The 12,371-nt window shown below is 34.9% G+C and overlaps 1 protein-coding gene and 1 long non-coding RNA gene across 5 annotated transcripts; both read left to right on the top strand.

Moving 5' to 3' along the window:
* Window positions 1–8,039, top strand: LOC107635532 (probable trehalase). 4 transcript variants are annotated; one of them, XM_021122145.1, is made up of 14 exons: window positions 1–478; window positions 895–1,033; window positions 3,120–3,125; window positions 4,167–4,878; window positions 4,970–5,089; window positions 5,586–5,701; window positions 5,820–5,920; window positions 6,009–6,118; window positions 6,229–6,301; window positions 6,382–6,546; window positions 6,638–6,725; window positions 7,133–7,232; window positions 7,359–7,572; window positions 7,701–8,039. In XM_021122145.1, exons 4-14 carry the CDS (start codon window positions 4,283–4,285, stop codon window positions 7,782–7,784), a joined length of 1,767 nt encoding a protein of 588 aa, XP_020977804.1. In that variant the 5' UTR covers window positions 1–478; window positions 895–1,033; window positions 3,120–3,125; window positions 4,167–4,282; the 3' UTR covers window positions 7,785–8,039. The 4 variants fall into 4 exon arrangements, with proteins under 4 accessions (XP_020977804.1, XP_020977806.1, XP_020977805.1 ...); XM_021122147.1 differs by lacking the exon at window positions 1–478 and adding an exon at window positions 692–824; XM_021122146.1 differs by lacking the exon at window positions 1–478 and having other exon boundaries at window positions 692–1,033.
* On the top strand, window positions 1,040–8,994 carry LOC110271364. The gene is made up of 2 exons (XR_002362049.1): window positions 1,040–3,732; window positions 8,852–8,994. It is a non-coding gene; the product is annotated as an uncharacterized LOC110271364 (long non-coding RNA).

Below are 12,371 nucleotides of genomic sequence, written 5' to 3'. Positions count from 1 at the left end.
AACCCCTAACAAAACCATTAGACCAAGTGACCCAAATCAGATAACCTAAAGCCCTAACCTAGCAACCCTCCCTCCCAGCAGCGCCGAACCCCTTCTTTTCCGCCATCGACGCCGCCGGACAGCACCATCGCGGCCCTTTCCTCTTCCTCTCCCTTCCTCGTAGGCTCGTAGCGCTTCGCTCTCTCCCTCATCGTCGACGGCTCCACACACCACCTCTCCAGCAGCCGCCGTCTCCTCCACGAACTAACAGCCGCCGTCGTCCTCGACGAACCGCAGCAGCACGCACTAGATGCAGTCGAAGCCACCGCCGTTCGTCGCCCGTCGCCCGTTCGTCGTTGAAGCCATGTCGTCTGTCCAGTCTCTTTTTCTCCGTCATTGAAGCAGTGTTGTCCTTCCATTTCTGGTTTTTGGTTCGTCGCCGCCGTCGTCTCACCATCCTGCACCTCGGTCGTCCTCTGTAATGGAGCCTAAGCCTCAGGTTTGTTTTTTTTGTTCTGATTCTATTTTTTTTTAATTCTGGTTTAGTCTTCATATTGATTGTAATTTGTAATGAACACTTCGTTGGCTTGTTCTTGATTCTATGGTTGAGATTGTTGATTCTGATTTTGTTTTTTAATTCTGAACTTTTTTGTTCTGTTTTGATTGAGGGTAATTCTGGTTTAGGGTTGATTCTGAACTTTTTGTTTATTCTGAACTTTGTGGAATTGGTGCACCACATGAAAATTTTTGGAATTAGTTTGGTTGTATTTCTGATTCCGTTTGGTTCTATTTCCGATTCAGTCTCTTCTTGCTTTTCTTTTTGCTTCTTAATTTTCCCGAGTCAGGTTGATTATTGTTCTGTTTTTGCAAAATTGTTAATGATTTTAATTTGTTGTGCTGCTGCTACTTTGTTAGTGATTTCTGAGTCAGGTTGATACCCAGAGAACTCCAGTCCATACCCAGAGAACTGAGAAGTCTTCTTCCTCTCCCGAGCCCTTCGCTGTGTCCCAAGCATCTTGCCGTCGCTGCTCCCGAGCCTCTCGCCGTAGCTGCGGTGAATTTGTGAAATAATTTGTGAATTTCTGCTGTAATTTTGTTTATATATGTGTACTTTGTGAAATAATTAGTGAATTTGTGAAAATAATTTGTGAATTTGTGCTGTAATTCTGTCAATTTAAAATTTTCCTTCAATTTTTGTTCTACTGGGAATTATGCTAATGATTCCGTACAAGGGAAGTCCAGGTTAGTTCATGAGTATCATGACTTCATTCTCCATGTCAATTAAATGGAGTAATTTGTCACTATGAAACTGTTTAATGAGTTTCTCAAGTGGTTTTGAAGGTGCGTTTTCTGCAATGATGTGCTATTCCACTCATTCCTTTTACATCACCCCTTTTATTGTGTTGATTTTGGATATAAGAATATAAATTTTTTATGAAAAGAAAATTTAAAAGATTTTTGATATGTTTATCTTTATAATTAATTTACTTTATTTAAAGATTTTTTTATCTCAGGAAAAATGTCTCTGCTTATTTGCAGAATTGTATATAACATAGTTCAACTGGTCAACAAAGATAGTTCTTTGGTAGAGTTTTTATTATTTTGACTACTAATTATACTGTTATCTTCTTATGTGGGATTATTTCTTTTGTGAATTTGTTCATGTTCATTTTAAATCGTTATCCACTTTGGTTCTAATCGCAGATGTTGGCATGTTGCAATTTATATATGTTGATGTTGCAATGGTATACTCAGATTTTTCAATAGGTGCTTCATATATGGTTTGCTTACTTTTTTCATTTTTTTTAATGCAGGTCCTTTAAAATTGATAACAGTAAGTACACACAAAAAAAAATTTCAGAACCATATAAGAATCAAAGAAAATCAGTAAACCAATCATAAAACCAATCCACAACAATCAGTAATGAGTAATGACAACATCACTGACAGAATATTAGAAAAAATGAAAAATCAGTAAACCACAAATCAGAATCAAGATTCAAGAACATCATCAACAATCCTAAACCAATCAATGATAATACCAAACCACAATAATGATAATAAGTAAACAACAATTGAAAAATCAGAGGTGAGGGACTGGAGGGTTACTGGGCAGCAGAACTCGATAATACCAATCCACAATAATGACAATAAGTCAATAACAATTGAAGAAGATTAGAAGAAAAATGAAAAATCAGAGAGGTGAGGGACTAGAGGGTTACTGGGAAGCAGAACTCGAGAAGAGGTGGAGCGTTGCCGAATTACTGCCAAGGAGTTGTGGAACTGGAGTAGAGAAGGGTTGGAGCACGGTGGAATAGAGCCGGTGCGGCAGAACAGCAGCTGCGGGACGGAGGAAGGAAGTGAGACGAGTTGTAGTGGGAATGGTGCCTTCGAGCAGTGGCGGAGACGACCGTGGTGGGGAAGGCGGCTTCGACAGCTGCGATGGCAGCGGTGACACGGCGGTGGCTGAACGGAGCAAGTGTGGCAGTGACGAAGGAGCTCGAACCTCAGAGATGCTGCTGCCTGCTGGGTTACCGTTTTGGCTGGGTTCTCTTTTTTTTTTTTTTGAAGGAATGAAAAGTTGAAAACAGTGTTGTTTTGGTCCAAAATACAAAAACTGGCCTGATTCACATGGTCTTATATGTTTTCTCGATTGCTTGGATTCAAAGGCATTTATTCTCTTTTATTTTCTATTATACGACATTAAATCAATTGTTGTTGACTTATTGTCATTATTGTGGTTTACTGAATTTTCATTTTTTCTGATATTCTGTCAATGATGTTGTCATTACTCATTAGATTGTTGTGGATTGATTTATTGGTTTACTGATTTTCTTTGATTCTTACATGGTTCTGATCTGTTAATTTTTTTGGTTGTGTACGAACTGTTATCCTTGAGATTATTGGGTTGCTGTAATATTGTTAATTGTTATTGGGTTGCTGGTAATTTTTAAGTATGAATGAGAGTATCAATCAAAAAGCATCTAGGGATAATAATGCACCTACTGAGAACAATTTGGCTTCTAATCTCTTGTTAGGTTGTTGTATGTTTGTCCAATTGTTGATTTGAATAATTATTCTGATCTAAATTCATGTTATTGATCTTGTTAATTTAGTAATTTGATAAATTGTTGTTGAAGTGCTCTGTGATTGTTAGGTTGTTGTATTTTTATCTAATTGTTAATTTGAACAATTATTCTATCTTAGTTCATGTTCTTGATCTTGTCTAGTAATTTGATAAATTGTTTCTGAGGTGTTGTTCTTTGATCCTGTGATTGCTAGGTGGCTGTATTTTTGCCAATTATTAATTTGAATAATTATTCTAATTTGAGTTCATGTTCTTGAATTTGTTAATTTGATAAATTATTGTTGTTGTGGTGCTATTTTTGATCTTGTGATTGTTAATTTGTATAATTGTTATTTTTAATGAGATATTGTGGTTGATATAGTACTTTTAATTTGAATGATATTTTAAAGTTTATATTAGATTATAGTTATGTTTTAATGTGTTTATTTATATTTTATTTATTACTATAACATGGTTTTTTCAGTTGAACCAATTAATTAATAATCAGAGCAGTTCGATGATCGGTTTGGTTTTCTAAACCTTGATCTTTAAAAATCATTTTGGAACTAATTGACATGAAATATATAAGCATGGTTCTGAAGTCACCAAAAAAAAATATAAGCATGGTTCTGAAAACCAATTTGAATCGGTTGATCAAACCGTGAGCCGATCGCAAATTTGGTTAGGTCCATAGTAAAAAACCATCAAGTTTAAAAATCAATTTGAGAATTGGAATATCAATCGAGAACTAGTGAGTCAATTGAATCGGGACCCCGATCGGTTTTGAAGCTAGAACCAAAATAACGTCGTTTTGGATTCAAAAAAAATAGTGACAAGAAAACTTGAAATCACTAAGCCATCCATTCTGTTCCACTCTCAGCCAAAGTTCCATCTTCCATTCCCCCCATCTAGCTGCAAGTCCCCATCGTTATCAGCCTCTCCTTTCCGTCCTTGCCATCTTCTTCCTGTCCTTGTCATCTTCGGCTTCCATACCATTTATGCCGTCGTCCTAAGAACGCTGACACTTGTTTGCTTACGAATGACGCAAAAGTTTAAAAGCTACCATTTTTTGTCGTAGCTGCCGGTCACCTTTCTTCGCATCACTCTCACTACTTCCTAGGTTTGTTTTCCTCTCTCTCTCTCTCTCTCTCTCTCCACCAACATATCAATATATATTGACATAATCACCATTCACCATGTTTCACGAGTCAACAATCTCGCGTTGACTCCAACAAGATGGCGCTGCACGCCCTCACCCTACTACTGTGCACGTTCTCACTCTCACTCTCCTTTGCTGTAGCTTCGTCCCACATGGCTTCTTCTTCTTCTTCTTCCTCTTGTTCCGTTGTCACGCCATCCACTCCTCTTGTTTCCTTCCTCGAACAGCTCCAAGAAACGGCGCTCCAAACCTTCGGGGACTCCAACTTCGATCCCAAAACCTACGTTGACTTGCCCCTCAAGTTCACCCTCTCCGAGACACACCAAGCATTCCAGAACCTTCCAAGACTGAGTTCCAACGGGACCGTTTCTGCGGAGGTGCTGAAAGGCTTCATCAATAGGTACTTTAAGGGCGCAGGGGATGATCTGGTGTGCTGGCAGCCACATGATTTCGTTGCAGAGCCAGAAGGGTTCTTGACGAAGGTGAAGCACCCGGAGGTGAGGGCGTGGGCTTTGAAGGTTCATTCGCTTTGGAGAAACTTGAGTCGCAAGGTATCCCATGAAGTCGAAAAGAACCCGCAGCTGCACACTCTGCTTCCCCTGCCGAACCCTGTTGTTATTCCTGGTTCACGCTTTCGCGAGGTCTATTATTGGGACTCCTATTGGGTCATTCGGTTCGTTCTTCTACTATTTCTCTTTCTCTTTCTCTTTCTCTTTTCAGAGCATTATAAGGAATAATGATGCATTCATTTTTGAGTGGTGCAGGGGCTTGCTGGTGAGTAAAATGCATAAGACTGCTACTGCTATTGTGATGAATCTTGTTTCTTTAATAGAAAAATATGGATTTGTGCTCAATGGGGCTAGACAGTACTACACTAACAGGAGGTAACCACATTTTCCATTCCTACAAAAATCTAGATCTAGGAAAAAGGATAGGTAAAGACACATTAATTTCTTTTAAACAAATAGCTTCCTAAAAGAAGCACCCATATGATTGGACTTTCTAAATTTGTCATCATTTTTGTTGACTGGTCTAAGTCTAAACTTGGACTCTGCCTTTTGCTTTTGCTGAATAAAAATGTTTGGATATATTACGTGCATGAAATTATGGATGTTAAGTTAAATAAGGCAACTTTATGTTATTGACTCCCAAAGCTTCGGTTCACTGAATTATATTATATGCTATCATTTTTTGCGATCTTGCATTAACTTCACTAATAAGTTGCAAAAGGATAGTGTACTATGAGTTCTGTTATGATATTTTTTCCTGCATATAATGTCATTCTCATCACTACACCGTATGTAATAAAAGAATTTGTTATTATAATTCTTGCTCTTACAAACGAGAATAGAAACTATAACCTTGAATATGATTTTACAGTCAGCCTCCTCTTTTAAGCTCTATGATTTATGAGATATACCGCATCACTGGTGACATTGAGTTAGTTAAAAGATGTTTACCTGCACTGCTTAAGGAGCATGCCTTTTGGAATTCAGGTATTAAACCACAAAATTTCACCTTATATTTATCGACTATGCTTGTAGAATACTTTTATGTGTTTGCCTCTTAGTCTTACCCAAGTGTAATGGCTTTACCTTATATTTTATCTTTAAGATATACATAGAGTGACCATTGTGGATGCTCAAGGACACTCCCATAACTTGAATCGCTATCAGGCAATGTGGAACAAACCCAGGCCAGAGTCGTCCACAATGGTGTGTGTGCTTTGTTAACTACTGTGGTATTGATGCAGTGGTATTTCATTCAAACTTGTAATTTTGGGTAACAAATTCCATGGCACAGGACAAGAAATCTGCTTCCAAGTTCTTAAATATTTCAGAAAAGCAGCATTTTTACCGTGATATTGCCTCGGCTGCTGAATCAGGATGGGATTTCAGCACAAGATGGATGAGGTACTATATTACATAAAATTAAGATTTTTTGCAAAAAAGGGGAAAAACACAACTTTAAGTTCTTACCGACGTATTTATGTTTTTGATGAAACCATGTTGTGTTAATACAGAGTTCCACCTGACTACAGTACACTAGCTACAACATCTGTAATACCTGTTGATTTGAATGCATATCTGCTTGGGGTATGTCTTAGACCAATTGACTAGAAAAACCTGAAATCAGAGTTCGAAACCTCATTTAATTCTGATGAATATTGATCCAGATGGAAATTAATATTGCCTTCTTTGCAAAAGCTATTGGAGACGAAACCACTGTGAAACACTTCATGGAACTTTCTGATGCTAGAAAGAAGGCAATAAATTCTGTTTTCTGGAGTCCAAGCAAGAAGCAATGGCTCGATTACTGGCTCAACAGTGGCACATGTGAGGTATTTCCTATTGCTCCTTGTAGAAATCCGCCATAAAGAGGGATATCATAGCCTTCTGCTGCTGCATTGCTAATCTCTTCGACACTCTTAGGTGGCTCATGTTTGGGAAGATAAGCATCAGAATAAAAATGTATTTGCTTCCAATTTTGTTCCTTTGTGGATGGAGCCATTTTACTCAGGTATTCTTGATATGATATCTTCATCAAATAACAAGTAAATATAATTGCATGATTGGTTATCCTAATCATTGTGGTATCAATCCCTTGTTAATTTTGAACTAGCAAGCTTGAACTTTTTAGAATCAAACATGCACGCGGACAGTTAGTAACTTAGGATTAACTAATACAAGAGTAAGCCTTACAGTAAACCCATCTGTAACTTCTTATAGTTATCCCTCCAAAAGCGTGTTATGTATTAGGGGAGTATTTTGGGGGAGGAAGTAGTGCATGAGAGTGTATGATACTGGAACTCTCAGAGGCACAATCAGGATACCATATTTCAAAGCTTTACATTTTTTGTTCAATTTATTTCGGTAGAATTTCCTGTCTTGTAAGTTGAAAATTTGGTATATTTTATATTTCATTAGATGGTTCGCTTGTGGGTAACGTTGTTCATGCTCTCAAAACTTCTGGCCTGATTCGTGCTGCCGGAATTGCAACTTCTTTGACTGATTCAGGACAACAGTGGTAAGTAATAAACAATTTGGATTTGAGATATATTCTTGTACATCAAATTGACATGCATTTACCATCCAATAATACAATAGTGTCTATCAGCTAAGTGTTTTTAGTGACTCATTTGAAACGTAATAGGGACTTTCCAAATGGTTGGGCTCCACTTCAACACATGCTAGCAGAAGGCCTGGTAAAATCAGGGTCAAAAGAAGCAAGGTTGTTGGCTGAGGAAATTGCTATCAAATGGATTAGAAGCAATTATGTTAGTTACAAGAAAACGGGGGTAATGCATGAAAAGCTTGACGTGGAGAAGTGTGGAGAATATGGAGGCGGGGGTGAATATGCACCCCAGGTATGTCCTAATTAATATAGCTGGCTTATAAAATCACAAATTGAAGTTGCTTTTCACAAACACTTTTTCATGATCTGTTCCATGTGAATCTGACTATGTATTGGTTGGTAACTGTGTTGCAAATGCAGACTGGATTTGGTTGGTCTAACGGGGTTGTGTTGGCATTCTTGGAAGAGTTTGGTTGGCCTCAAGATCGGAGTATAGATTGTTGATATGTGTGTTCAGATTCAAAGTTTGAACAAGCCTTGAGCCTGGTATTGTTTAGAGGATGATGCGCTTAAATAAGTGTTGACTGTTGAGCACTTTTTCTTGCATCAATAATTTTTCTTGTGTGTAAGAGACTTACTAAATGATTCCAATAATAGTTTACCCTTCATGTTTTTGCTTTACTAAGCATTTTAGAGAAGCCAAACCAGGTGTTCTAGTAGTGGCTAATTTAGTGTGTGAGTGTGAGTGGATGGGTATGATTTTGAAAACCAATTTGAATCAGTTGGTCGAACTAGGGGTGCACATGGCCGGGTGAAGCCGGATTTGATGTGACCCAGACCCGACCCGAAATATACACCGGGTCTATTTATTAGACCCGAACCCAGTCCTAAACCCGATGAAACCAATACACTTTCGGGCCACAATTATACCGGGTAAAAATCGGGTGAAAACCGGGCCGTTAACATTACATTATGTTGATACCTTCTTGTAAGCTAGCATGTAAAAATATTCAAATTTCCAAGACTCCAACCATTATTTAACATGGTAAAATTCACTTAGAAAAATATAACAAGAACCAACCATTCTTCAAAATTAAAGCATAACCACAATCAATACTAAAGTATAACCACAATCAATACTAATATTGTCTAATAATACCAAATATTTAAATCAATACAAATAACACAATATTATGCATTAGTCTAAAGTCTTATGCATTCTAAACATAAAACATTAACTTATAGTTTTATAATGACTAATAACACAAAATATTAAGATTTATAATACTTAAATTCCACATAAGAATAGTCATGATCCATCACTAATAACACAAAATATTAATTGTGTATGATGACCGGGTCACCGGGCCGACTTCGGGTGACCCGAGCTATGGCCCGGACCCAACCCGAAATAATGACCGGGTCTATTTTTGAGACCCTTACCCGCCCTAAACCCGATGAAATCACACCAAATTAGCCCCAAAAGTGTTCGGGACCGGGCCGGACCTTCGGGCCGGACCGGGTCTGTGCACCCCTAGGTCGAACCGTGAATCGATCGCAAATTTGGTTAGGTCCATAGTAAAAAACCATCAAGTTTAAAAATCAATTTGAGAATTGGAATATCAATCGAGAACTAGTGAGTCAATTGAATCGGGACCCCGATCGGTTTTGAAGCTAGAACCAAAATAACGTCGTTTTGGATTCAAAAAAAATAGTGACAAGAAAACTTGAAATCACTAAGCCATCCATTCTGTTCCACTCTCAGCCAAAGTTCCATCTTCCATTCCCCCCATCTAGCTGCAAGTCCCCATCGTTATCAGCCTCTCCTTTCCGTCCTTGCCATCTTCTTCCTGTCCTTGTCATCTTCGGCTTCCATACCATTTATGCCGTCGTCCTAATAACATTCTATAAATGATTAGAATGAGATAAGAGTTCTTACGCTTTGCTACTGGAGCTGCAAGTGTTGATGAGGGAAAGAACATTACGGAAACCAAAATCAAGAATATTGCAAAGAAAATTGGCTTCATCTTATGATATGATATGATTATTATGAAATACTTATTTCTAAGTGAAGAGACTTACACTTCACTTTTCCTTATGCATGGCGATATATATTATTTATTATCATGTATTTATAGTCTTAGAAGATTGAAGGGTTTTCTTTTTTTTTTTTGGTTAACAGATTGTGATATACCAAAAAGGACAAAACAGCTCCGGCTCCGTTTTGATTGTGATATACCAAAAATTTTTTTAAGAACTTAGTTTTGCCATGATTTGATCAATTTTGCCAATTATACATTTTTTGAAATTGGTGTATTTCTGTAGATTTTAAATAATGTTATTCATGTTTTTAATTTTGACAATTGAGTTGTTTATGAAATATCGTTCATTATTATTGCAAATAATTTAGGATCACTTTTGAGAAGTGTATGAGACAGATTATTTACTGTATTTAAAGTTGTATTAATTAAATTGATTAATTTATTATTTTTGTAAAGAGTACAAAAGATAATGAAATCATTTAATAAAATTAAGTTATGTTATGATTAGTTATAGAAAATATATATCTAACATATCACTTGAGATTAATTTTGTTAAAAAAGAGTCTTGGGCAGAGTCTTAAATATATATGCACATAATCTCTATTTGTGCAAACTCAACAGCATTGTTAATAATTTAATATGTTCATTTTCTAAATAGCAATTACATAATATTCTAGTATTTCAAATTTTTCTGTTTTTTTTGTTCTTTAAACAGATTTTGTTTATGTTCATCACCAAGATCATTTCAGGTCATATTAAAATTGTAAAATTATTACTTGTCCATTATAATCAATCTTTTTGTGCTAATAATTTTGTTAAAATTATGCATAAATAGTGGCTGTCTTAATAATATAATGAGTATTATATTATTATTAATTAATGAGATCAAAAATTATTTAACTTTAAATTTATACTTTGACAAAATTTAAGATTTTAGTTGATGTAATATTTTAAATTGGGATCATAATTTAAAGTTTATATTAGACTTTAATTTATTTTTAGTGTGTTTATTTATATTTTATTTATTATTTTATTATAAAACAATTATTTCAATTGAATTACAGTTGAATCGATTGAATCAATAAATTAATGAATCAATAATTAGAACAGTTTGATTATCGGTCCGATTTTTAGAATCTTGTATAGTAGTATCTTCTTGACTGAGTACTACCTGAAGGAATAATAAAATAAGAATAAAGCTTTACATTCAAACAAAATGTTTATCTAAGTCTATCTAAGTTGTTATAACAACTTTTTAAATCACGCGCTCCTTCTCCTTCTCCTCCTCCTTCTCTTCGTCTTTTTTCTTCTTATTCTTCCAAATTCGCGCAAGTTCTTCTTCTTCCCTTCTTCTTCTTCTCATCCTTCTTCTTCTCTTCCTCTTTCTTCTTCTTCTTCTTCCAAATTCGCACACGCAGATTCTTTTTTTCTTCAATGTTGCATCTTCTACTTTTTCTTTTTTGTTATCTTCATCACCAATAATACCAACATTTTGCGAGCATCTTTATTAGTTTTGATTTTTTTTGCTACCATCATTAAATAATTTCGGTTCATTTCTTAATTTATTTCGATCATTTGTGTGTTAATTAAGATTCACTTGATGCTGTTGATAAGTATTGACCAAATTTTTTATTTCTTAGTTTAATTGATGAGATTCATTTGGATTTAAAAATGAATTCGATGTGTTTTTGTTAATGATTGAGTCTTTTTTAGCAAAAAAGAATAAAATTATTTATTATCACTTTATTCAATTGTATTAGATTTCATTCAATTCCATTCAATTTGTCTTGAAAATCATTCCAACTATTGGGACAAATTATTCATCGACAACACATCTGAACTGCAAATAAATCGAAAATATTATTAAAACAAAACCATGGTATAATACCAGATGAACCGAATACCATATATGAATCTCACCCAACCATACTCTAAATTTCACAAATTTCAAGCTTGCTTGAAATAAAAATTGGGAATAAATATATAGAAAACTGCTACTAAATTAAATGACTTGTCAATAATATTAGTTTCTGCACAAGAAGTTATACACTAATAATAACTATAACTATAATTAATATCAATAATCAAGATTTTGTCTCCGAACTGCTTGCTTCTTATTCTTCAAGTGATACATGGTTTTAATTGCAGTATAAAATGAGAGAATAAGTAAGTAATCTTACTTTGCCGTCATCATAATATAAAATTAATTATTGTTTTATAAACATTGTTCTTTTCTTTATTTTTATTGGATAGTTATGTTATTTTTTATATAAATTCAGAAACATCTGTATCTAGAATAAACCGAAAATATTATTAAAGCGAAACCACAGTATAATACTAAATGAACCGAATATTTATTCATTATATAAACTCGAATTCAAAAACACTTGCGTCTAAAATGAACCGAAAATATTATCAAAATGAAATCACTGTATAATATCAAATGAACCAAACATTATCCATTATATAAATTCAAATTCAATTCAAAATGTTGGTTTTTGTTAACAAAATATTGGTTGTTGTTGGTGATTACAATAACGAAGGAGGAAAAAGAACGCGCGTGCACGAATTTAAAAGAAAGAAGAGGAGAAGAAGGAGGAGAAACGGAAAAATAGAAGGAGAAGATGAAGACGAAAAAGTTGCGTTATTGAAACGCGCCTGTGCTACACGTTGGTGTGATAAAAATAATTTTTTATTAAGTTTAGACCAACTTAATTAAATTTAAATATAAAAATGTTTCAATTTGTAATTGAGCTGATAAAATAATCAACAACTGGTGGTGTTAGTTTAAAGGATTATTTTGTTTAATTATGGTGCAGTGATTTTCAAGTTGACTTGATTATATGGATGAAAACTCGTTTAGACAAATTATTCTCCTTTAAATTTAAACAGTACACAAATTGAGACAAAACTTATAATTTATTGGAGACGCCATAAATTTAAAAAATGGGAGTAGGAAGGAAAGAAAATACATTAAAGGGAATATAACGATAGTGATTGATATACTCTTTTCGTTTTAAAATAGTTTTCCAAAACTAAAGAACATATG

Source organism: Arachis ipaensis, chromosome B04, assembly GCF_000816755.2.
Source record: "Arachis ipaensis cultivar K30076 chromosome B04, Araip1.1, whole genome shotgun sequence".
NCBI lineage: Eukaryota > Viridiplantae > Streptophyta > Magnoliopsida > Fabales > Fabaceae > Arachis > Arachis ipaensis.
The sequence above is the reverse complement of the archived record's forward strand: the minus strand, read 5'-3'. Positions and strand labels throughout refer to the sequence as shown.